The 24,389-nt window shown below is 38.3% G+C and overlaps 2 protein-coding genes across 2 annotated transcripts; both read left to right on the top strand.

The window, feature by feature from the left end:
* The first annotated feature begins 720 nt into the window (after positions 1–720).
* Positions 721–13,885, top strand: ipo9 (importin 9). Its single transcript, XM_032550670.1, has 24 exons — positions 721–1,006; positions 4,281–4,342; positions 4,520–4,606; positions 4,781–4,982; positions 5,355–5,443; positions 5,618–5,704; positions 6,469–6,588; positions 6,728–6,828; positions 6,975–7,033; positions 7,137–7,288; positions 7,371–7,469; positions 7,999–8,105; positions 8,231–8,370; positions 8,629–8,791; positions 9,045–9,271; positions 9,418–9,566; positions 9,711–9,839; positions 10,410–10,685; positions 11,111–11,277; positions 11,391–11,524; positions 11,661–11,780; positions 11,901–12,011; positions 12,083–12,159; positions 13,120–13,885. The coding sequence occupies exons 1-24, from the start codon at positions 847–849 to the stop codon at positions 13,228–13,230; spliced, it is 3,129 nt and encodes a 1,042-aa protein (XP_032406561.1). The 5' UTR covers positions 721–846; the 3' UTR covers positions 13,231–13,885.
* Positions 13,886–14,516: 631 nt separating this feature from the next.
* shisa4 (shisa family member 4) lies at positions 14,517–24,363 on the top strand. The gene is made up of 5 exons (XM_032550672.1): positions 14,517–14,822; positions 17,046–17,223; positions 20,204–20,340; positions 20,441–20,632; positions 21,764–24,363. Exons 1-5 carry the CDS (start codon positions 14,738–14,740, stop codon positions 21,802–21,804), a joined length of 633 nt encoding a protein of 210 aa, XP_032406563.1. The 5' UTR covers positions 14,517–14,737; the 3' UTR covers positions 21,805–24,363.
* Positions 24,364–24,389: the final 26 nt, after the last annotated feature.

Raw genomic sequence — 24,389 nt, 5'->3', positions numbered from 1 at the left:
TCTTTCAGTAAGTCCTTTCTTTGTCACATCCATAAGTCTGGAAGCTGATGAAGATCATTTATGTTAGTTCAATCCTCAGTTTACTCCTGCCCTTTTATAAAAGGACACCATCAAGAAGTCTGAAAATATGAGTTTAGCTGCTTTAAAAAACATCAGATCAGGCCTTTTCTGGCAGCATAAAATGCATTAAGCAGAGATCCGGTGATTCTGCAGCATAGCACCACCTATTGTATTAAAAGAGCAACGTTTATCTTTCCTCCTGTTCTAAGCAGCCTGTAGGAGTGACGTATAATATTCACATTTGTGAAATCAATTGGACAAATATGCGGTCTATTTGTTTTGAGACTTCAATTTTAGTTCAATAAGTAGAAAAAAGTCAACGTTAGTGTTTTTTTCTCAACCAGTTTATATATTTTTTATTTAACCATTATTTCACCAGGAATTCCTTGAGATAAAATCTCTTTTTCAAGAGAGACTTGGCCAAAAGACACAGTTATAGAGTATACAAAACAACTATTAAAAAGGGTATACGTTTTAAAGTTTTTACTAAAGGTTTATGTGTGGATTACTATTTTGCGTGTGACTTATACTTTCCAGATATTTTATTAACTAAAACTGTATAAAAATACTGCTTTTCTAAAGCTCTTCGTCAACCGCTCCGGTAGAGGGCGCTGTAGCTCAAAAGCGCGTCCAAAAAACGGAACGACTGAATAATGTTTCCTCCAGCATAGCCCCGCCTCTACTTTTCCATGCATTGGCGCGCTCGGTGGCCGTGGCTCTTTGGCTCCGCTCCTACCCGGGTAGCTGAACTCTCCATAGCGGGCTGCGAGCCTAGACATAGCAGGTATGAGTGCAGCGGGTGACGGTCGGGCCGTCCCGGCTGTCGGACCCGTCCAGCAGGGATTGAAGGAGGCTCTGATTGAGACGCTCACGGCCATCCTGTCTCCGGTGCAAGAAGTGCGCGCCGCCGCTGAGGAGCAGATCAAAGTGCTGGAGGTGACAGAAGGTGAGAAGTGGCCGGATTATAAACTACACCAATGTTTAACATTTAAGTGTTTTAGCTTCTTTCATTATGCTGGGTGCTGGTTTATTCATGGCTTCAGTGAACTAAGCTAACAGCCGTACTGGACGGACTCTTCCAGGCAGCTAATGTTAGGCCATGTTAGTAGAAGTTATTAAGGACTAAATTGGTCTAAGAGCTTGTAAATATGCTAATTATTTCAAGGACTTGTTGTGGTCGTAGTTGTTTTTAGCCTAACAGATTGAAACAGCCCACAGCTAGTGTTGTTACAATGTAATCATTAGCGCGACCCTAGCTTGAGAGTTAGATACGGCACATGTGAGCGAGGATGAAGTTGGTATCCAGTTTGGAGCTTTCAATAAAGGGTCATTTCACTACGTTTAAGGGCTCTGAACCTTTTTATTTATTTAAAACATCTGAAATAATATGAAATGGTAATCTTCTTTTCAAACGGACTGAACTGATTATAATTACTTGAAAACGAAACCTTATGTTTTTGTGAAACTTTTATTAACCATATTCCACATTTTAAGAGACTGGTTAATAGCAGTTTTTTCCATACTTTCCAGCTTTCAACCCACAAAATGTAATTATCTAATTCTAATCTAAAGGCATTTGATTTCCCTTTTTGTGTTCTAAAAATAGAGTAAAGGTTTTGCAAATCCCAAACTGTTGGAAAAAAAATCTTTGGTCAGTGTAGAACATTTGGTTTCAAATATGATGGGGCATTTACATTATTATAGTTTTCAACAGGGGCTACACTTTATGTAAGGTGGTTTAAATGTCAAAATTAAAAGAAAAAACAAACAAATAAAATAATGGGTTCCTCACACCAAATTATGTTTTAGTAACCTGTAATATGTGCAGAATAATTCAATTTTTGCCTGACTTGTCAAATCACCATTTGACTAACTGCTAAGTTAGTTTAAATGCCAAAAAATAAATTGAAATCGCATATTTGAGATTTTACGAATGTGTTAAAGATTTTATAAATACTCAAAGTAGTTGAAATTATCTGGCATTGTGGAGGAATTTTGCTCAGGTTTGCTCAATGTTTTGTATTATTTTTTAAAATTTATTATCATTTTGACCTCAAAAGTGGTCCAGATTGATTAAATGTGAAATCATTTTTTACTGAAGTGTAGCGGATGAAGCTGCGATTCAGAGGCTAACTTCAGTGTCGTCACATGTAGAATCTGTGGCTGTGGTTCACTGGAGCTCTGGCTGAATTATTAAATCAAATGAATGGTCAGCGCTTAAAATAAGCAAAGTTTTAGTTGGTATTTGTTATATGGTGACTTAACTAACGTGTTCAAGCAATTCTGTAATCCATAAAACAGCTGTTTCTCACCCAAAGCAACTCGTTTTCAGTTAGTGGTCAGTGTCTAAATTAGCCATTTAGATTCATTTGACAGATTTCCCCAGCTTCCAGTGGAAGGGGGGAGTTTCCCAAATATCCCGCATCTGAAGCTCCCAGCTTCCTGCAAAAGCAACATCAGAGTCCTAATTCAGATGCTTCACCAGTGAGATCACATGTTTTAAATGTGTCATTGTAACAGGAGAGGTGAAGTTGTTCCAGCTTTTCTGATGAATGTTTCCTGCTTAAACTGCTGACAAATTATTCCTTAATTTTCTCCTTGAGCTACACAACCTTAATGAATGTTTCATTTTTACAAAAACCTGTTTTTCAGTTTACCGGTTTTATTTACAATATTTTCACTTCATGAATTCATCTACTTAAATAATCTTCCTTCATCTGGAAGAGGAACAAGCCCACAGCATAACAGGGCTCCCACCATGCCTGTTACAGTGTACATGAGGTGTTTTGATATATGTATTTGTATAACATCAAACCCACTTCAAGTATTTGGTGCAAAACACAACCACTGGTAATGGTATCACAGTAATTTTTTTTTTGTTAAAACACATTTTTCTGGACAAAATCTGCTGTTAGTTACTAAAATTAGTCTCAATGTGAGATTATAAAGTGATTTCTATTTTAAAGCATTTTACCCATCTGTTTCAGGGATGCCAACAGATTTGTCATTATCTGTAGAGTAAGTGTTTCATGGTCAGTAGCTAACGCTCTCCATCTGACCTTCTATTGTCCAGCAGTAATCGTGTTGCTGCTGAAAAGTTAATTGAGCGGGCGCTGCAGCAGCGCCGACCCTTTCCACAGGCCTCTCTCTCTGAGGCCGCAGCTCTGCAGGACTGTCAGCACTAACATTGTCTTCTGGCGCCTGATGTCACTTGGTGAAAGCCAGCTAGAGGTGGAGCTGATGAGATTCATACTCATCCTGAATTGTGCATTTTTCTCTCGTTCTGCATGCTTGCCATGCCAGGGTTGGAATCAGTCGAGTCGGCTCTGCAACCTTTACAACCTGACGAGCCATTTCTCCTCTCAGGTTAGCCTAGAGAAAAGCAGTTTAAAGCTGCAGTTCTCATCTGACGTTTTGAAAAAGAAAGGGAAAAAGAAACATCATTTTAGATGTATTCTAGTAGTAAATTTGGTGTCACTTTTAACAAAACACTTTTTTTCCATTTTTATTTAAAATAAAATAAAAACAAAATTTTGCATGAAGAGGATGTTTATTTTTTCTCGGTTGGACTTAAAATGATGTGAAACCTAAAAGGACATAAATTCCAACCTAATGACAATAAAAACAGAAGTAAAACATATTAGTGGTATAAGTGTGGACATTCAATGCAAATATTTCAGGAAAAAACTGTTAAAAACTTGCAATTGTTATATTACCTGTAGTTAAAAACATTAAACATTTGTTTGTTATTATTTTAACAAAAGTTATTAAGAGGCATTGTAGAAGATTCACAGATTGCAGATTGCTGCTTTTAGGTACTGATTTTAGTGATTAACCAAGTAGTGGCAAATGGTGCCCATCCTTAATTTTTGTACAAATGCTCATAAAAAATCTCACCATGTTTAAATCTCTATAAAACCTGTTATTTATTTCTGCCACTTTAAGCTTCACAGAATTCAATTTTAGTTGAGATTTTGAAATGATAATTAATCTTGGTGTCAAAGCAGGTCCTTGTTGCTGCAATGGGATGTTATTTAGTGGGCGCAGTGTTCAATAAGTTACATTTTCTGCATTTGTGTAAATGGAAACTTCTTAAATATCATTGTCTGTTTGACCTTCTGCTTACTACATTTCCTGTTTGACATGGTTTGAAACTAATTTGGTCTTATTTATAAGAAGTCAATTTTACCAGCAGCATAATTGATGTTTTTATATTCCAGAGTTTGGTGTCCATCTGGCAGAACTTACAGTTGACCCTCAGGGAGCGCTCGCCATCCGTCAAGTGAGTACAACTAAAAAATAAGGAGAAGACGCATGGATTTCTTTCCACATGCATGGAAAGTTCATATATTAAAATCAAGTCTTGTATTCTGTTTGTCATGCTGATACTGATTCGTTGTTTCTGTTTCCCCGTATGGGAACTTTTTCAGGTTAACACATATTGGGTTTGTGTTTGCAGTTAGCATCTGTCATCCTGAAGCAGTATGTGGAGACTCACTGGTGTGCCCATTCAGAGAAGTTCAGGCCTCCTGAAACCACAGATCAGGTAAACGTTCTAAGATGGATTAATGTTCTTCAGACTAGTTTCAGCCCACTCATCCACATCAGAAGCCTGCGGCGATGGCTCTTAAAGATATCTCAAAGTATTACATTAAAATCGGACTCCTGAGTGATTTAAAGCCAGATCTTGTCAAGCCCATCTCCTCTCTTGTCCCATCAGGCTAAAGCCGCCATCAGGGAGCTGCTGCCCAGCGGCCTGCGCGAGTCCATCAGCAAGGTCCGCTCCAGTGTCGCCTACGCCGTGTCAGCCATCGCCCACTGGGACTGGCCTGAGGCGTGGCCACAGCTCTTCACCCTGCTGATGGAGATGCTGGTCAGCGGAGAAGTGAACGCAGTTCATGGAGCCATGAGGGTCCTCACAGGTATCTTAAAAAAAAAAAATTCTTTAGACAGTCACAGCTTGGTTTAATGTAAATTTTCAGTGGTCTGTTAATCTCTTCAGGCTGATTTTATTGTGTTTGGACATTATGTTTATTTGTCTATTCACTTATTTTATATTTTTGTCTCTTTTGTCAGACTTCAATCTATGCAAAATATTTTTTAATGATGATACCAAATATTTGGAGAACCTATCATTAGATAGGTTCTCCAAATATGTATCTCCAAATAGGTGTTGCTAATCAAGCTCGTATACATTATTTATAATAGTGAAATTCCAAAACTGAGGTTGCATTTAGAAACTAATAATTTTTTTTTTTTAGTTTGAATTTTATTTTGAATGCCCTCCTTTCCAGAGTTCACTCGCGAGGTGACAGACACTCAGATGCCTCTGGTGGCTCCAGTCATCCTACCTGAGATGTACAAGATCTTTACCATGGCTGAGGTGCAGAAGCTGTATTATCAATTGTATTTATGGAACCAATAAGCTAAAAAAAATGATCACCTGCCAATAACCAACTGTTCATATCAATGTATTTTGTGCATCTCTAACTTAAGGATCTTATGCTTTTCTCTGTGCGGTACGGTACTTCTCCCTCATGTTTGCTAATAATTTCAGGTTTACAGCATCCGTACCCGTTCCAGAGCAGTGGAGATCTTCACCACATGTGCAAACCTCATCTGTGCTATTGAAGAGCTTGAAAAGGTGAAGCCAGTTTCACATCAACACCTGTCTGATTCATGAAACAAAATATGATTTCCATTATGCATCACGTTTTAGAATTTTTGTCTTAGTATTTCTAAAACATTCTTGTGGCAAATATTTCAATCAACCCAGTTTCTTTGTTTTTGTTTTTTCTGAAAGTCACAGCAGTAATTAAGCCAAAACAGTATAAAAAATAGATACATTTTGCATTTAAGAAAAAAAAAACTTTGTCTATAAATATGTTCAACCCAGATCTCCTCAAATGGGAGTTTTAGCTTCACCTGGTCCAAATTCTGTTTTAAAAAAATCTCCTATTAAGTATCTTTAGCAATCCAATTATTAATTGGTTTGTCAAAAAAATCAACGGATTAGCCTTACGTTTCATTGCATCACGTCAAGCAAAAACACCTGAGTTTTTTCTTTACATGTCTATGTTAAAAGTATTTTCTTTAGCTGCAGATGCTTCCTTTGCTATGAATGATAGCAAAGGAATGTTAACTTAAGGAATGTTATTGCATTTTAGGCAGTAACATGCTTACTTTCTAATAAATAAATTAATTTATAAAATAAATTATTAGATTATTTGCATCTTTTTAAATATTTACAATATTCTATAAAAAATAAAATCTTCAGACTCTTCCAGTTATTTTTTAATGTGATTGTCAGAATAATCAGTTATTCTTATAATCATTTGTTGCAGCCTTACTTTTTTTCAGATACATATTTATTTGTGACTGATGATAACTCTGTGTATTTATATTTAGGGCGCTGCTAAAGCGTTGATCTTCCCGGTGGTGCAGCAGTTTACAGAAGCGTTTGTGCAGGCTCTGCAGATGCCTGATGGACCCTCGTCTGACAGCGGTCTCAAGATGGAAGTCCTGAAGGTGAGAAGTTGAGAATGGAAACCTCTTTGTTACAGATGTTTGTAAAGGCTACAAGAAAGATATTTTCAAATTTTTCTGTTTCATGTTCTTGCCATAGGGTTTAAGCTGCTTTTTTGTTTTGTTTTGTTTTTTTTCACAGGCAGTAACGGCTTTAGTGAAGAACTTCCCCAAACCGATGGTTTCGTCTATGCAGCAAATATTACCCATCGTCTGGAATACACTGACTGAAAGTGCAGCTTTATATCCCTCACATCACCAGATCTATGTTAATTACTGGTTATAGTTTTTCTGCTAATAAATCTGTCCTTTTTTTGTTATTATTTTAAATTTTAAAATCTAAAAGATAAATATTTTTTCAGTTTGTTAGTCCTTAGTTTTTAATTCACTTATGTAAGAACCGAAGTCAACTACACTGAGGAAGTGGACGACCCTGTTGACTCAGACGGTTAGCAAAATCCACATCCTCCAGTCTATTCTTTATGTTTCCCTATTTCCTCCCTTCACCAGTAATTCTATATCAACGTTTTTATCCTGTACTATTTTTCTAGGAGAAGTTTTGGGCTTTGAGAATCTGGTGTTCAGCATCTTTGAGTTTGTCCACACGCTTCTGGAGAACAACAAGTTCAAGAGCACAGTGCGGAAAGCTCTGCCAGAGCTCATCTACTACATCATCCTGTACATGCAGATCACAGAGGACCAGGTGAGGAACCACCGACATGTAATTCTGCCAGATCCTGTGAGAAATCATTTTGTCTTGACTGAACGGCACTTTCTATGATTAGGTCAAAGTTTGGACGGCAAACCCTCAGCAGTTTGTAGAGGATGAGGATGATGACACTTTCTCCTACTCTGTCCGGATCTCTGCTCAGGACCTACTGCTGGTGAGCTTCACGTAAAACAAAGAGCTTGTGGTCAGCGGTGGTCAGCTGCAGTTCAGCCTGTCCATAGGAACAAATTATACTCAGATTATGGACAAAAAATAGATGTTTGTTGCATTTCTCTTGACTTCTGTTTCTCACGTATGAGTTAAACTATTCTGCATAGGACTGAAACAATTAATTGTGATTAATCGATTATTGAAACAGTCATCAATTAATTTAGTAATAAATGAATCATGAACTGTAGTATACAAACTCTAAAAGCAATTTTGCTGAAAGAACAACATAGTCTGAGCTGTAATTAAGCTAAAACTGCACAAAAATATATAGATCATGCATTTCAGATTTAGAATAATCAATTAATAAAATTATTGTAGTTGCTACCCCACAAGAGAGCATTTTGAGTTGCTCTCTCAAAACTCATCCATCTCCTGCCGTCTCACGGCCCGGACCACATCTCGGCGGTCCGGGCCGTGTGTGTGTGTGTGTTTGTGTGTGTGTGATGGTGCTAAAGGCTCACTTGTTGTTGCAGGCTGTAGCTGCAGAGTTCCAGAATGAAAGTGCAGCAGCGCTGGCAGCAGCTGCAACCAGACACCTCCAGGAGGCAGAACAAGCTAAAAACGGTGGCAGTGAGCACTGGTGAGGGGAGAACAGCGACTCAAATGGCTTTTAGTTATGAAATGTATTCAAGCCATTGCATTCAGGTAGAGTAAGGGAATTTGTTGTTCATATGTCCTGTTTTTTGGTTTTGTTTTCCTAACTAGGTGGAAGATTCATGAGGCCTGCATGTTGGCCCTCGGTTCAGTCAAGACCATCATTACTGAGAACGTGAAGAACGGTCGGATTCAGTTTGACATGCACGGTTTTCTGGCCGGCGTCATCCTGGCTGATCTTAATCTCACCGGTGAGAGTCAGATATGTGCAAACACAAAAAGAGGCATAACATTCTTGTCATTGTTCAATATTAAATTGGATTAAACATTTTCTTGTTTTAGATAATTTTCCTATTGTTTTTTTTGTACCCCTTTGTTTAATGTTAACAAGAAAATAACTTGTTGCTCTGTCAAAAAGAAAAGAAATAACTTAGATCAACTAATGTGCTCCCTAAAGTTGTTTTTTTTTTTGTTTTGATTTTTTTGTCTTTTGTTTTCTTGTTCCTCAGCTGCATCCCCGTTCCTTCTGGGCCGTGCTCTGTGGGCGGCCAGTCGTTTCACTGCAGCCATGTCTCCTGAACTCATCCAGCAGTTTCTCCAGGCCACAGTCAGCGGTCTCCATGACAGCCAGCCTCCATCCGTCCGCATCTCGGCGGTCCGGGCCATCTGGGGGTGAGCTCACTGTTTGCTGTGGTTTAGCTTTGGATGAGCTCCTGATAACGTACCATTTACCATCTCTTACTGGACCTTGTACAAGTATATACAGTATATCATATCAGGATTATAATCTCTTATGTAATTCACAGGGCTTTTAATGTGATGGACCAATACATGGTAGTGCATTGTTGTGAAGTGGAAAGAAATTGAAATCTGTGAACTATGTACATTTTTATTCATGCCTTGCTGTTTTTTGTTGTTTTTTTAGTTACTGTGACCAGTTGAAGCTGTCGGAGAGCACACATATCCTTCAGCCTTTCCTCCCCAGCATACTGGAGGGACTGGTTCAGCTCGCTGCCCAATTCAGCTCAGAGGTGCTCACACTCGTCATGGAGACGCTATGCATCGTCTGCACCGTGGACCCGGCCTTCACCACCAGCGCCGAGAACAAAATCTGCCCACTCACAATCGCCATTTTCCTCAAATATAACAATGGTACTTCTGCAGCTCCTGTGACCAGAATCACTTCCTGGAATACCTTCTTCCTATTAACGCAACTTTATCTCCAGTACACTCAGTTTTAATCTCTATTTAAGGCTTTAATCTTTTAGAAGTGACCTTTTCTTGTCTTTCCCCGTCAGACCCCGTGGTGGCCTCCCTGGCTCAGGACATCTTTAAGGAACTGGCTCAAATCGAAGGCTGTCAAGGCCCCATGCAGATGCGACTCATTCCCACACTAATCAGCATCATGCAGGCTCCACCTGATAAGATCCCCTCTGGACTCTGTGCTGTAAGTGCAGCATATCATTTATATTATTTACCTGCAGAGGTTGTGTTAAGCAAATGTCTTCTTTATTTCTGTTGTTTGATTCATTGGTTCTTTCGATGTTTTGATTCCTTGCAGTTACACTCATTTATTTCTTTGTCTCTGCAGACATCAATAGACATTCTGGCCACAGTGGTCCGAAACACAAAGCCCCCTCTATCAGAGCTGTTGGTGTGTCAGGCCTTTCCTGTGGTAGCTCAGTGTACCTTACGAACTGATGACCACACAATAATGCAGGTAATAAAAGCTTCATATATTCAAATATATGTAGTTTTTTTTTTCAAGCAAAAATTTGAGTTGCACGTAGAGCTTGTCATCATTACGTTCTGAGACTTGAGGCAGATGAGGCTACCTGTAACTAACTGCTAATAGTACTTCAATAGCTAGATAGTGAGCTTTTTTGCTCTATTACGGGTAAATGCAAATTTATCACCAGCTTGTCTGGACGACGTTTGTTTTCACTACTCTCTCACTCATATTGTCAGTCCATTCAAGGCTACGTGCATTTTGTGCAATAAAAGCTTGACACTGTGGGTGTTGAGGATGTAAAGAGCCAACTGTGGTGTGAAAAGGACAAAGTTGCCGGCAAAAACACAAACAAATCCAGAAAATATAAATTTTTGCAATGCTTGATTTTAATACTAGCAGGATCCTCCAACCATTCCTGATATTTTTCGTTTTTTTGGTCTTAGATTTCATTTAAGGTGGCATTAAAAGGTCTTAATTTTGACTTTTTGAATTCTGGTATTAGAAGTTGAAGTAATGAGTAATCAGGGAATTTTCTCATGTTTCTTTCCATCTTGCCAGAACGGAGGCGAGTGCCTGCGAGCGTATGTCTCTGTCGCCCTTGAGCAGATTGCCCAGTGGAGGGACGAGCAGGGCAACAGCGGCCTGTGGTACGTCATGCAGGTGGTCAACCAGCTGCTGGACCCCCGGACCTCTGAGTCCACGGCGGTCTTCGTGGGACGGCTGGTATCCACTCTGATCTCTCGGGCTGGAACGGAGCTCGGGGACCAGCTGGATCACATCCTCAGAGCCATTCTGAGCAAAATGCAGCAAGCTGAGGCTCTGAGCGTCATGCAGGTAGGGAGCAGAGATGGAAAGACAGGCTAATCTCAATAAATCAGAATTCCAGCAGTTCAGCTCAAAAGCCGAAACTTATATAGGTTGATTACACACAGAGCATTATATTGCAAGCATTTTTTAAATCTTGATTGTTATGGCTGACAGAAAGTAAAACCAAAAATAGTGTTGCTCAGACAAAGTGTAAAATGTTACAGTAAGCATATTTTTGGTTCAGAATTATCTTACTGTGAAGTATATCCATGTATTGGACAGAAATATTCCTCTGTTTGCAGTAAATCTTTCACTCCCTGTATTGAATTACTGAAAAAAAAACTTTTGGCCATTTTCTCATTAATTGAGATGCATCTATATTGGTAGACATTCACTGTTTTTTTTCTTGTAGTTGCCTTATTTCCTGATCTGTCTCCCTTCTCATCCTGCAGTCTCTCATCATGGTGTTTGCCCACCTGGTCCACTCCCAGCTGGACCCTCTGCTGGAGTTTCTGTGCAGTCTGCCAGGACCGACGGGAAAACCTGCCTTGGAATTCGTCATGACGGAGTGGATGAGCAGGCAGCATCTTTTCTACGGACAGTATGAGGGTAAAGTCAGGTCAGACGACTTTCTTTTCTTACATATGTTTTGGGTTTAAGTGTGCTGGGACTTCCCTTAACTCCCCTTGCTTTCCTCAAACTGTCTCCATCTATGTGCTTTTATCCGTGCAGCACTGTGGCGCTGTGCAAACTTCTGCAGCATGGCATAAACGCTGACGACAAGCGACTTCAGGACATCATGGTTAAGGGAGAAGAAATCTACAACCCTGAAGATGGCATTCGCACTCGCTCCAAATCTGCCAAAAGTAAATCTAAACTATTGAGAAAGTTGAGGGACAATAAATTTTAATTTTTGTTGCACATATTTTTATTTTTGGAAGGTAGTAAATTAAATTTTTGTTGTCTTATTATGTATTTGTTTTTGATGGTTGATTTTTATAGACCCAGAACGCTGGACGAACATTCCTTTACTTGTGAAAATCTTTAAACTGATCATCAACGAGTTATCAACGGTGGTGGAAGCGAACGCCAGCAGGGCGAACGCTGTTGACTGGAGTCAAGGTGAGGAGTAGCAATGAAAATAGTCAAACCTCTACTGAAAATAAAAACAGTGTTTAGAGTTTTATGTTACGACATTTTTCCCAATAAAATCTGCGCGGCCGTTTTCTGTTTCTGTCTCAGATTCCAGCGGCATGTGGGACGACCAGGAGGACGGGGAGGGAGAGGATGATGAGGAGGATGAAGGATTAGCAGGGCAACTGCTCTCTGATCTCATTTCATCTAATAAATATGGTAAAGTATTTCTTTTGAGTGCCTTGGTTTTACCTGAATTTACATTTTTAATACTCGCATTATTTTGACAGATGACGATTATTATGAGGATGATGAGGAAGATGATCCAGACGCATTGAAAGACCCCATTTATCAGATCGATCTGCAGGTACATGCTCACTTTTTAATACAGTTAATTTGTATTAGAGACGCATCGATCCGGTATTAGTATTTGCATCGGTTCCGATACTGAAAAAGAAAATCTAGGTTGGGTGTTTGTGAGAATGTGCCTGATCCATAAGCACAAATCTATTCAGTATAATTGTATGCTATGTTCTGAACGAATTCATGCTTTATTATTTATTTTATTTATTATTTATTTTTATCTTTAGAATTCCTAATTGAACTTTCTGAGTCTTTTGAAAGTTTTGTTTGCTGTTTGTTTTTACACATTTGACCAAGATAGTACACCTGTTGTTCTTGTCAGTATCTTTTCTTTATTATTTATTTTCCATTGACTGTTATATTCCTATTTGCACCGACTGAAAAAATTTAAGTTGTTGTTTTTACATGTTTGACTAAGTTTGTGAAGCTATTGATGTATTTAATTGTGCTGTTCTGGTGGAGAGTCATCAAATAATTTTGTAATTCAGTACTCTATGTCTGTATTTTAAAAAAAAAGAATGTTGTACGTCAATTCAGCTCTGTTTTTCTGTATTGGATCAGTATCGGCCGATTCTAAACCTCAGATATCTGTATCGATATCAGGAGTGAAAAAAGTGGATCAGTGCACCTATAATTTATATGTTTCTGTCTACTTGTCTAACCTGTCGTCCAGCCATCTAGAGATGATTTTTTCTGATTAAAATACTTAATTTTGACCACAGTAAAAAGTGTCTACCAATGATTCATAGTGGACTTTAGTATTTACACTTTGAAACAGCCCATTTAAATTGACTGAAAATTCTGGAAATTTAAATCTACCAAGACAAAATTTCAAAATTAAATTTTTTTTTTAAAGGAATTTTTTTTCTTGTGCATAGTTAAAAAAACAACAAAAACTGAATTAATAGTTATTTAGAACCATTTATAAAGATTTCTCTTAATACTCCACTCTTTCTCTCCTCAGGCTTACCTGACAGACTTTCTGACACAGTTTGCTCAGCAGCCATGCTACAGCATGTTCTCGAACCACCTCAACAACGCTGAGAGACAAACCCTGCAGTCTATAGGCCTGTAGACGTGCTGTTTGATACTCCAACTCATCTTCCATCAACACCACCCTGAAATGTCCCTCTATCGCCCTGTGACGTCACTCATGATGAATTTAAGACTAAGTGAAAGAACAGAAGGACAAAGCTTGATAGAGGCAGGAGGGGCACAACTTGGAAAAGAACTTGTGCACTTAACTTTGACTTCCTTTTTTTACTTCATGTGAATGATGAGATGAAGGACCTTGCCGACGGTAAGAGGCTGGACAAGTCTCATCCTAAAAGGTCAAACATACTCTTGAAGATCTTCAGTCTGGACAAGAAAAGGGACAGAAGGACTAATGAATCTCAATATCTGGGCCGACTGTTTGTAATTTAACCTATCGTATTTGTGTTTCTATCAGCAGTGGAAATGCAACATGGTAATTTTTTCCGAAAGACTTTACACTGGCCGAAGGAAAACTAACATTTTAGTGGGGGAGTCTCTGGTGGCCTTATATTCCAGAAAAACAGTGACTGTTTGACAGGAAATGCAAAGCTCTTAGACCAGCTGTCATATCTCGGGGTTTGGTGGGAATTGGGGAATTCACACTGTTGCCATTTTGAATCAATGCCTTGTCATTTCATTGTATCTATTGAAGTTTAGAATAAAAATATTTCTAAATAAAAGTTCTTAGCAGGAGATTATTACGAGTTTTTTTTATGTGTTAGACTCTGAATTTTGTAAACTTCTATCTGGAAAAATATGCAGTTGACTGAATACAATTACATTTCATGCTGTTTCTAGCAGTTTTAGCATTTTTTTGGAACATTTCAAATGGTCATTAAAAAAAATTTACTTGGTTTGTCAATGTTGCATTGCCATGGTACAGCAATATATATCTATGATACAACCCCTTCAACTCCTTTTGATCAATAGTTACACAATCAAAAAGGTGTCATCTGGCACCATGTTTTTCATTGAATTCTTTATTTGTCTTTATCCCATATTTTTGACAGTTTATATTGTTTGGCTTCACAAGAAAGAGGGTGTTGTGAAGGTAAAAATTAGACTGCTAAATCATCCGCTGAGGACGGGGTGAGAAAAGAGAAGATGCGTTCAGGATAGCTCGAAGTCGTAAGCTACACGTAGCCATTTAACGTTATTTACTAAATACATTGCCTGGGAGGTCCGGTTTTTGCACAACCGTTATATCTGTAAATATATTGTATTATAACGTTTTTCTGAGACATTGTAGCTTTATTCATACTAAATGTCCTGATAAAGGGTGATTTAAACGTTTTTTTGTTTGTTTTTTTCATGCAGACCGCGAAGGCAGCGTCCGACTGCTCCTGGGGGAACAGCGTCACCATCGAGATGCGACGTTTACATGGATAAATCACCAGCGTTCAACTCCGTCCCGTCTCACATGCTGAGCTCCCAAACGATCCTGGATTATGCCTGAGACCGACCGCTAGCCGCGGCTGTCTTTGTGGGGTTCTACAGAAGAACTCCGTAGCTGTTTACTAAGACATCCAGCTCCACACAATTTCGCGATGGAAATGGTCTTTCCGGCGGGCAAAATGTCCCCCATTTCGGTGACTTTGGCGCTGCTCGCCGTCGTCTCCTACACTTCTCCGGGTAAGATTATAAGCTTTGTGTACAGGCCGCACCGTTAGCTAATGGTAACTCCTCCACTGGCCGTTGTCTAGCTTACCTGCTAACCACTAACATGGACTCATCCAGTCTTTACAGGTTTTATTTTATAGCGCCTACTCTATAATGACTTAATTAGGATATATTTTTAATGTTTGTGACAATCATCATAATGAAAAGTTTCAATCTGACATCAGATTGTCTCTTCTAGTGAGATAACCTTATATAACTGCACAATAATACCGTTGAAAATGCCAATTACATTTAGCTGCTCGTTTTTGCGTTAAGTTATTTTGAAATTATAGTAACACGTTAATTGACCTAGTGGCAATTAATTTTGGGAGACAAATGCAAAGCTAAAATGCTCACATTGTTGGAGTGATTTTTTATATGCATATGGACACTATAAAATGCATATATCAGTTGAAGAAAAACAAAAAACATTTGATTAAATATTTAATCAAAAATATTTAATCTGATTTACCTCTTGATGATAAAAATCTGTTGTTTTTGTTTTTTGCTTTTAGTTTCATTAAATGCATTAAAAAAAAAACCTCCCACTCTTTTATTGTTGAATTCTACCAATAAATTTGTTTTTGGTTCATTTTCTTATTTGGTAGTTGTTTTAGATAGCCTACTGATCTTGTCTTGTTAAAAGACTTTCTTTCTACTGTCCCCTCATTTTTTCCAGGAAAATGACTTGATACAACTGATTGTGTGACCTATTTGTAGGGAATATTTTACCTATTGCCATTAAGTTTAACTACATTATAATATATTGAGGATAGCATTGGAGAGTATTTTTGGAGGGATTCAAAGCTACCACGACGTCAAATAACCATATGTGCTTTTTCCCCTGTAATGAATTAATAAAGTTTTTATAGATGTGTTTGCATAGTTTGTAGTTTTAGAAAGCAAATTAAAAGTTCAAATCAAATCTCAGTTATCGGCCGTTTAAAAGGCCTGATTGGTGCATTTCTAGCCTCCAACTACAGCTTTCAGCTGCACCACTTGTAAACAACCTCAAAACAGAATATTTCTCCCTTTGTATTGGCAGTATTTGCTGCAGATTTTAATGCTTTAATTAAGTTTTATGCCTATAATGTATGAAACAAGCATACAATATCTGTGTATAGGCTACATGTTGCAGATCAGCCACAGTATTTTAGTTTATTAAAATTGTGTGTATAAAGTGGATAGATTTTTTTTTGTTGCTGTTGTTGTTGAAGCGAGCAGCTAAAGGTCATCGTCCAAATTTAGTCTCACCAGGTTGAAGAAACAAGTTAATGAGTGTCTCAACTTCTGATCCCTACAGCTGTTAGCTAAAACAACTCCTGGCTTCATTTCGTGAATGTAACATTATTTTTAAGATTGGAGATGCTTTATACTACATTCCTGTTTTCTCCAAGAGTTACAGGAGTGACATGAAAGTAAATATATAAAGCACTGAGGATCTACGACTGCTGCGGCATGCTGGGATTGAATTGTGCCTTAAATTTTGTTTGAGAGGTGTCTGGTCTTTAAAAGGTCTACAGGATCAATTTTAATTCCCTTTAATAAAGTATTGTGTTAAGTCTAGAGATAATCATGTAACTTTATGTGTAATTTGATAATTAATGCATAATAAATTAATTGCAACTGCCACATAAAGTTTGTTTTATTTAATCATACATTCATTTAATACTCAATACTTAGATATTTTTTTCCCATGGAAAATGCCAAAAGCTCAACCTTTATTTATTCATTTATTTATTTTGAACATGATAGAAGTATAAAATCACTCACATGAACAAGGAATGCAAAAGACACATATTTTTGTACTACAATAATATCCTTTGCTATCTTGTCTGACCAAACTTAATTCAGCTACCTTTTATGGGAGAACAATTTGGAAAGGACAAATTTCAATTGATTGTATTATTTTTAAACAGTTTCGTTTGATGCATTCTAGATAACTTAAGTTACTTAAGCCTGAATCAGATTTCAGACCCTTCCAAAGGAAAGTGTTGAATAATGCACTGCAGCTCCTGCTAATAAAAGCAAGAGATACACATCAGCTGTTGTTTAAAACATTTATTTCTTTTGGTTTTGGAGGCGGAACAAAATGAATTCTGTAAAATGCACATTGACGATCCCCCAGCTGTGATTGGAACAAACCGCGTGTTGTGTCATTTCGCCTCATGCCTCTCTGTTGCTGTCGTTTCGCAGTCAGTGGGAACGAGGACTGTCTGTGGTATGTGGATAAAAATGGCACCTGGCACAATGGCTTCGACTGTCCTCTCATCTCATCCTGCTGTGGCAACTGCCACCGGCGTTACTGCTGCATGGATCCCTTCAAGATGATCACGGAGCGGGAACAGAAACGCTGCATGCTATTCCAGTTCAGGTAGGGACGCCTGCTGCAGCAGGGTTGTAATTTAATTACTTATTAATAATTTAGTCAACACCATGGTCTATTTGGTGATGTTGCAGGAACTTTTTTTAACTTTTGTAATTCTCTTTAAGGAAGCAGGTATTTATTTTGTTTTGATATTTTCACAAAAATGACCTTGCCTGAAAGATGTACCATTTTTTTTCTTGTGTTTGCAGAAAATAAACAGCATCTGCAAAGCTCAGTATCAAAGTTGTGATACTAATAAATATGATTCCATTAACTCTAAAACCATATCTGTATTTAGACAAATGACAAATAAAACAGCTGCAACGTATTTTCTTCAACTCAGTGGTGTCTAAAGTGCAGCCTGTAGATTTACTTGAAACATTTTACAAGTAAAAATTGTCTTGAAAGAGACAAATTTAGGCAGAAACCAACTCCAATAACAAGACTCGTGCATTCATATTAATTTAGCAGTAAATTAAACCACAAACATCAAGCAACTTTACTCTGACCTGATTTGGGTCATGAAATCAGAACACAGTTCAGTAAAACATGTTTAGTTTGTTTTTGAGGAGATAAAAATAAAAAATGGTTACAAGAAATTTTATTTTTGGTATATACACTGCTCAAAAAATTAAAGGGAACACTCAAATAACACATCCTAGATCTGAATGAAAGAAATATTCTCATTGAATACTTTGTTCTGTACAAAGTTGAATGTGCTGACAACAAAATCACCAATGGAAATCAAATTTATTAACCAATGGAGGCCTGGATTTGGAGCCACACACAAAATTAAAGTGAAATAACACTACACGCTGATCCAACTTTAATGTAATGTCCTTAAAACAAGTCAAAATGAGGCTCAGTATTGTGTGTGGCCTCCACGTGCCTGTATGACCTCCCTACAATGCCTGGGCATGCTCCCGATGAGGTGGCGGATGGTCTCCTGAGGGATCTCCTCCCAGACCTGGACTAAACATCCGCCAACTCCTGGACAGTCTGTGGTGCAACGTGACGTTGGTGGATGGAGCGAGACATGATGTCCCAGATGTGCTCAATCGGATTCAGGTCTGGGGAACGGGCTGGCCAGTCCATAGCTTCAATGCCTTCATCTTGCAGGAACTGCTGACACACTCCAGCCACATGAGGTCTAGCATTGTCCTGCATTAGGAGGAACCCAGGGCCAACCGCACCAGCATATGGTCTCACAAGGGGTCTGAGGATCTCATCTCGGTACCTAATGGCAGTCAGGCTACCTCTGGCGAGCACATGGAGGGCTGTGCGGCCCTCCAAAGAAATGCCACCCCACACCATTACTTACCCACTGCCAAACCGGTCATGCTGAAGGATGTTGCAGGCAGCAGACCGCTCTCCACGGCGTCTCCAGACTCTGTCACGTCTGTCACATGTGCTCAGTGTGAACCTGCTTTCATCTGTGAAGAGCACAAGGCGCCAGTGGCGAATTTGCCAATCCTGGTGTTCTCTGGCAAATGCCAAGCGTCCTGCACGGTGTTGGGCTGTGAGCACAACCCCCATCTGTGGACGTCGGGCCCTCATACCATCCTCATGGAGTCGGTTTCTAACCGTTTGTGCAGACACATGCACATTTGTGGCCTGCTGGAGGTCATTTTGCAGGGCTCTGGCAGTGCTCCTCCTGTTCCTTCTTGCACAAAGGCGGAGGTAGCGGTCCTGCTGCTGGGTTGTTGCCCTCCTACGGCCTCCTCCACGTCTCCTGGTGTACTGGCCTGTCTCCTGGTAGCGCCTCCAGCCTCTGGACACTACGCTGACAGACACAGCAAACCTTCTTGCCACAGCTCGCATTGATGTGCCATCCTGGATGAGCTGCACTACCTGAGCCACTTGTGTGGGTTGTGGAGTCCGTCTCATGCTACCACGAGTGTGAAAGCACCACTAACATTCAAAACTGACCAAAACATCAGCCAGACAGCATAGGTACTGAGAAGTGGTCTGTGGTCCCAACTGCAGAACCACTCCTTTATTGAGTGTGTCTTGCTAATTGCCAATAATTTCCACCTGTTGTCTATTCCATTTGCACAACAGCAGGTGAAATTGATTGTCAATCAGTGTTGCTTCCTAAGTGGACAGTTTGATTTCACAGAAGTTTGATTTACTTGGAGTTATATTGTGCTGTTTAAGTGTTCCCTTTATTTTTTTGAGCAGTGTATATATAGTTTTATATTATTGTAGTAGCCCAAAGGTGCACAGCAAAACATTTGGAAATTAATTCATATGATTAATATCTTTTGAAGGGCAAATTTTTTACACAGATTTCATAATCCATTTTATTTGTGGTTTTGTCCTCACCCCCTTATTTTTAGTTGTTTTTGGTTGTTATGTTTTATTTTTGGATATTTAAAATATCTTCCACAAGGTACAGCTTATGACAATTTAAAATTGTCATAAGTTGTACAGTGTTTTGTTATTGTACAAAATTACAGTTTATTGGTGGTTGAGAGGGTGAACTTGCATTATAATGCCTCTGTCAATGCATTACTTGAAAATTATCTCAAAACAACAATATTATCATTTATCTCAATAACTTCTGGGACAGTTTATCATACAGTAAAAGGCCTTTTTGTACTTTCACTACTAAAGTCCCATGTGAGGGATTTTTTTAACACTGGTTTGATCCGCTGTGTACCTGAGTGGCTGCAGCACAGCAGCTTTCCTGCTCACTTCTGGAACCGTTCCATCACAACCTGCAGTTTTCACCCTGCTGGGAATCAGATCAGTGAGCGTCGGAGGCTGAGATGAAATTCGGGGCGGTTTACATCGTTTACCGAGCTGTAAAGTTGGGGGCAGTTGTGTGACGGCTGTGTGTGTGAATGAAGGCGCCTGTCATCTCTCCTTTAATCTACTCAGACAGGCAGCAGATCAGGAACATCATGAGGACGGTGTGATCAAAGTGAGAAGTGGAGCACTTTGAAACTTAAGCTCCCTGCTGTTTTTCCTCCTTTCTCCTCAGTCCCAGCACTTTAATCGGCATCGCGTCGTCCATTCTGCTGTTCGTGGCCATCATTGCCACCATGGTTTGCTGCTTCATGTGCTCCTGCTGTTACCTCTACCAAAGGAGGCAGCAGAGAGGCAGGACACCATATGATGGTAAGACCTTAAATATTTACCTCCATGTGAGAAAATTTTATTTAATAACTGTGGATTTTTTTGTTTTGTTTTGTTTTTTTTTTTCATTTTTGCCCCCCAGCCCAACACATCCCCATGGCCAGCTACCCTGTGGAGCCGATGCACGACGCGTTTGGAAAACCTCTTGGGCCTTCAGAGTATCCACATGCAGGCTATCCTATGGCGCCTCAGTATCATGGCATGCCTGTTCATTACCCAATGATGCATCCAGGACCTTACCCATCACAATCAATAGATCCGGCATACAGCCAAGGTAAAACGCATTCGAACATTTCTGTCCACAACTTTTAAGTTCTTTTAAATCAAAGGCTTTTAAATTTTGTGTAATTAATGGTGCTCAAAAATGTGAGCAAAACAGGAGCATCGGATTCTGTGGGAATATTCTACTCTGAGATGTTCAACATATTCAAATCTAACTTGTCCAGTGAAGAGAAGGGTTGATTATTCAAAAGGACAGTAAGTTGAGTCTTCTTCAGCCAGTAACAACCCACGCAACAAACCTGTGGTTGCCATTGCAGCCTGGTAACATTTGGTGTGATGCGTTCACTGATGAGAAAAATAAATAAAAAATTTTTTTTGCGTGCTTGACAGCCGGGTCGCTGGTCAATGCCTAGCAAGTTGAAAATGGGTTAAATTTGTGACATTTTCACAGAGTTTCTTTAAGCCTTTTGCAAAAGCAATGATAAATTAAAATGAGTTCAATAATTTCCATTCTTATGTTTAACATTTTTTGAATAGCAATTTTGTTTACAGAGACATCATAATTTTGTGGTTTTTTTTATTTCTGTTTTATTTATTATTTTTACTTGTTTAATTTTGAATATTTAAAATATCTTCCATTTCCAGTGTTAAGTGTTTCTCATAAAATTAAAATTTATTGATATTTGAGAGGGCTAATAATATGCCATTATCAATATATTACTTGAAAATGGTCTCGGAACAATATTATTGTTTATTGCTAGAATTACTAGGACAATTTATCGTCCAGCAAAATGTATTATGACATTCCCTAAACATCTTTTTTCCAAAACTCAGCCTTATTGACAAAGCCCTCAACATAAAGTCACTATAATTGTTAATTCAGCAGCAATGTCGGGTTCACAAGTTAAAAAGTTTGTGTTCGAAAATTTTATGTAATTGTTTTCATCTTAAAAAATTGTCTGTTTGATGGTTCAGATTCTAACCTGCTAGTGTTCAGGTTTGTCTTCCTTACATGGCGACTTTTCACCTTTTTACTGAGACTGATCTGTCACCCTGTCGTTCTTCCCGACTCAAGTCCTTTTCCTTTTAACGCTTTTCTTCAAAGACTAAAAACAACTAAAGCTGTTGACTAAGTGCTGCGTTGTTTTTGTTTTTTACTCATATGATTTTCTTATTTTTTCAGCCCCGCCACCTTACTCTCCACCTCAGTATCCTGGACACTGATGAGCTCATCTTCACACAAAAACACAGCTGAGAGAAATGACTGTTTGGAAAGGAGAAGGCAGTCTAACACACCCGTTAAAATAAACCCACAGCTCAACAGGGAGTGGTTTCAATGCGGAGGAGGAAAGGAGGCACTTTAATCTTTACTTTGTTTACTGTTTGTTTGCAGCGTCGTCCTACGTTTCCAAAGTAGTAATGTAAGTCGTATTCAGTTCCGCAACCTGAATTCAGATTTCCTTTTGCCGATTATTTTTTTTCCATGTCATAAAATTAACGGAGAATCTGTCGAGACATTTTGAGTTTTGCTCCAGGTGTCACTAGAAGACAGTTCTCCCTGGCTTACAGAAAACCAAAGTTGAAGAACATGACCTGTGATGCACTCTTTTAAGTGTCGAAGGGAAAAAATGTGTAACTTTTCTCATGTTTGTTAAATTTAAAGAAACTGCTGTGATTCTGTCTAACAAGTATTTTATCCAGATCCTGAAGTTTAGCATCTTTCCATTTGTGTTTATGTCTCACTGCATCTGGGGCTGAGGTAAAAAAAAAAAAAGGCAAATGAGATGCATGTTTTGATGATAAATTTTATTTGAAAAAAAAAACAAACTTTCTTTCACCTGTTAGTTCAAACTCAGCCTGATCTGTTTTGATATACGAGTCGTGCAAATACTTCTGGACATGTTGTAAGTGATGCCATCTTAGCATCATTGTGCTTCCTCAGTTAGGATTAGCTCTCCTCCTCAGCTGTTTTTTATGGTTTAAAATAAACTTTAATATTAGACACACTGCCAGGCAGGAAAACTGCAAATGTTGCATTTTTATTTTCTGTAATTTATGTAGTTACGGGCATTCTACTGTTCCAATTTTAACAGTCTACACTTAACATTAATAACACATGAAGAAGAAAAAAGAGAGAATATTAATTGCATATTTTGTAAAACTGTCCCTTGGTTTAATATTGTAACAAGTTGTTTTAAAACAGTGTAGTGTTATTGTGACAGAGGACTTTTTTGTTGAGTGTTTGTCATTACTGAGGTTACCTCTTACTGTGAATGACTCCGTTCCATCTGGACTCGGCTACAGAGCCAAAATAAAGTTCTTCCAAGTAGAGATGCATTGATCAGGCTTTTTCTGCGCGGAACTGAGCTCTACTTTTCTTTGAGGTCTAAGCTGCTGATTTCAAATTTTATTGTGTTTCTCTTGTATTGTAAGGACAACAACACATAATTTAAAAATAGATGTACTGCAGGTTTCTTGATAGAATTAGAACTTTAGAATTCATTATAGAATTAAGGAGGTGAGATTATGTCCATCCATGCATCAAGCACGGATGGACTTTAGTGTTTTTTGTTTGTTTTTTTTAGCTCAAAGTAAGTGCATCAAAATGTATGCATTTGGAGACCACCACCTCCAATCAGAGTCCATTAAAGGAAATCAGATTCACTGATTGGTGCATTTATACTTGAAAGGGTTATCTTGGTATTTTTGAAAATCCTATTTATCTGCTTGTAACATTTAATTCTTTCCTAGTTCAAATTAGAAGATTTATTTAAAAACTCTTAGTAATAGCAATACCCAGAAATTACCTGAGTGAAAGTAAAATTTAAGAAGTTTAGGAAATTATCTAAAAAATATATGCAATGCAAAAGTTGTATTAATGGGTTTTAAACACAAAAACTGGCTTTTTTGCTTTGTACTCCGTTATTTTATTGTGTAGTGATGAATTCTACAAAACTGAAAATAGGATAAAGGATAACTGCTGCTAAGTATTCTGGGATATACAGTAACACATGACAATTTAAATTTAATTTCTATCACACAGCAGAGACATAATTGAGACACAGATACAGTTACTGCAGCTGTTAGGCAGAATTATGACAAGCTGAGAGGTAAACAGGCCAATGACATTGACTCACCTCTTGCAACTACATGTTAATTAAAGCAGCAGCAAAGGATATGCAATACTTTGAGTTAATAACTACGTTTTCCCACCTAAAATTATAGGACTTCTCACAGCCTGGATTTAACAAAAGATTTTCTAAAATGCCAAGCTGTTCATTAGTTATGTTCAGATTTTTTACGTTAAGCTTCCCGTTGCCCCTGCAGATGACTCCCTGGCTGTATTTAGTTAGATTTGTAGTAAATGCATTTAGAAAACACGGCTGATCAAATTAGATGACCGTCTGAGATTTATTCTGTATCTTATCTCAGTGTTGATCTTCTCTGTGAACTAGAGAAAACCCAGCACTACTCTTTTTAGTGTAAATTACCAACTTCTGTGTCCAACTGTACAGATTTGTTGAAACTTGAGAACACTGGGATTTTCTCTATTCCTTTCATAAGTGGTTTAATAAAAGTTTTGCTCAATAATGTTAATGTTTGTTTTTGCTTCTAAACCAACTCCATGAGTGTGTTTTAATGAAACTGATTTGTAGATGGAGAAATGACATGTCTATGGCATTTGTCTGTTGCCGTATGGACAGTATGACACTGTAACATAAATGAAATGAAAATAAATTATTTCTATTAATAAAAACTTTAACTTTGGATTGTAAAACATGACAGTGTGTTGTGGACTTTTTATTCTT

The sequence above is a fragment of the Xiphophorus hellerii genome, chromosome 20 (genome assembly GCF_003331165.1).
Source record: "Xiphophorus hellerii strain 12219 chromosome 20, Xiphophorus_hellerii-4.1, whole genome shotgun sequence".
NCBI lineage: Eukaryota > Metazoa > Chordata > Actinopteri > Cyprinodontiformes > Poeciliidae > Xiphophorus > Xiphophorus hellerii.
This window is presented reverse-complemented; position numbering and strand designations above follow the sequence as displayed.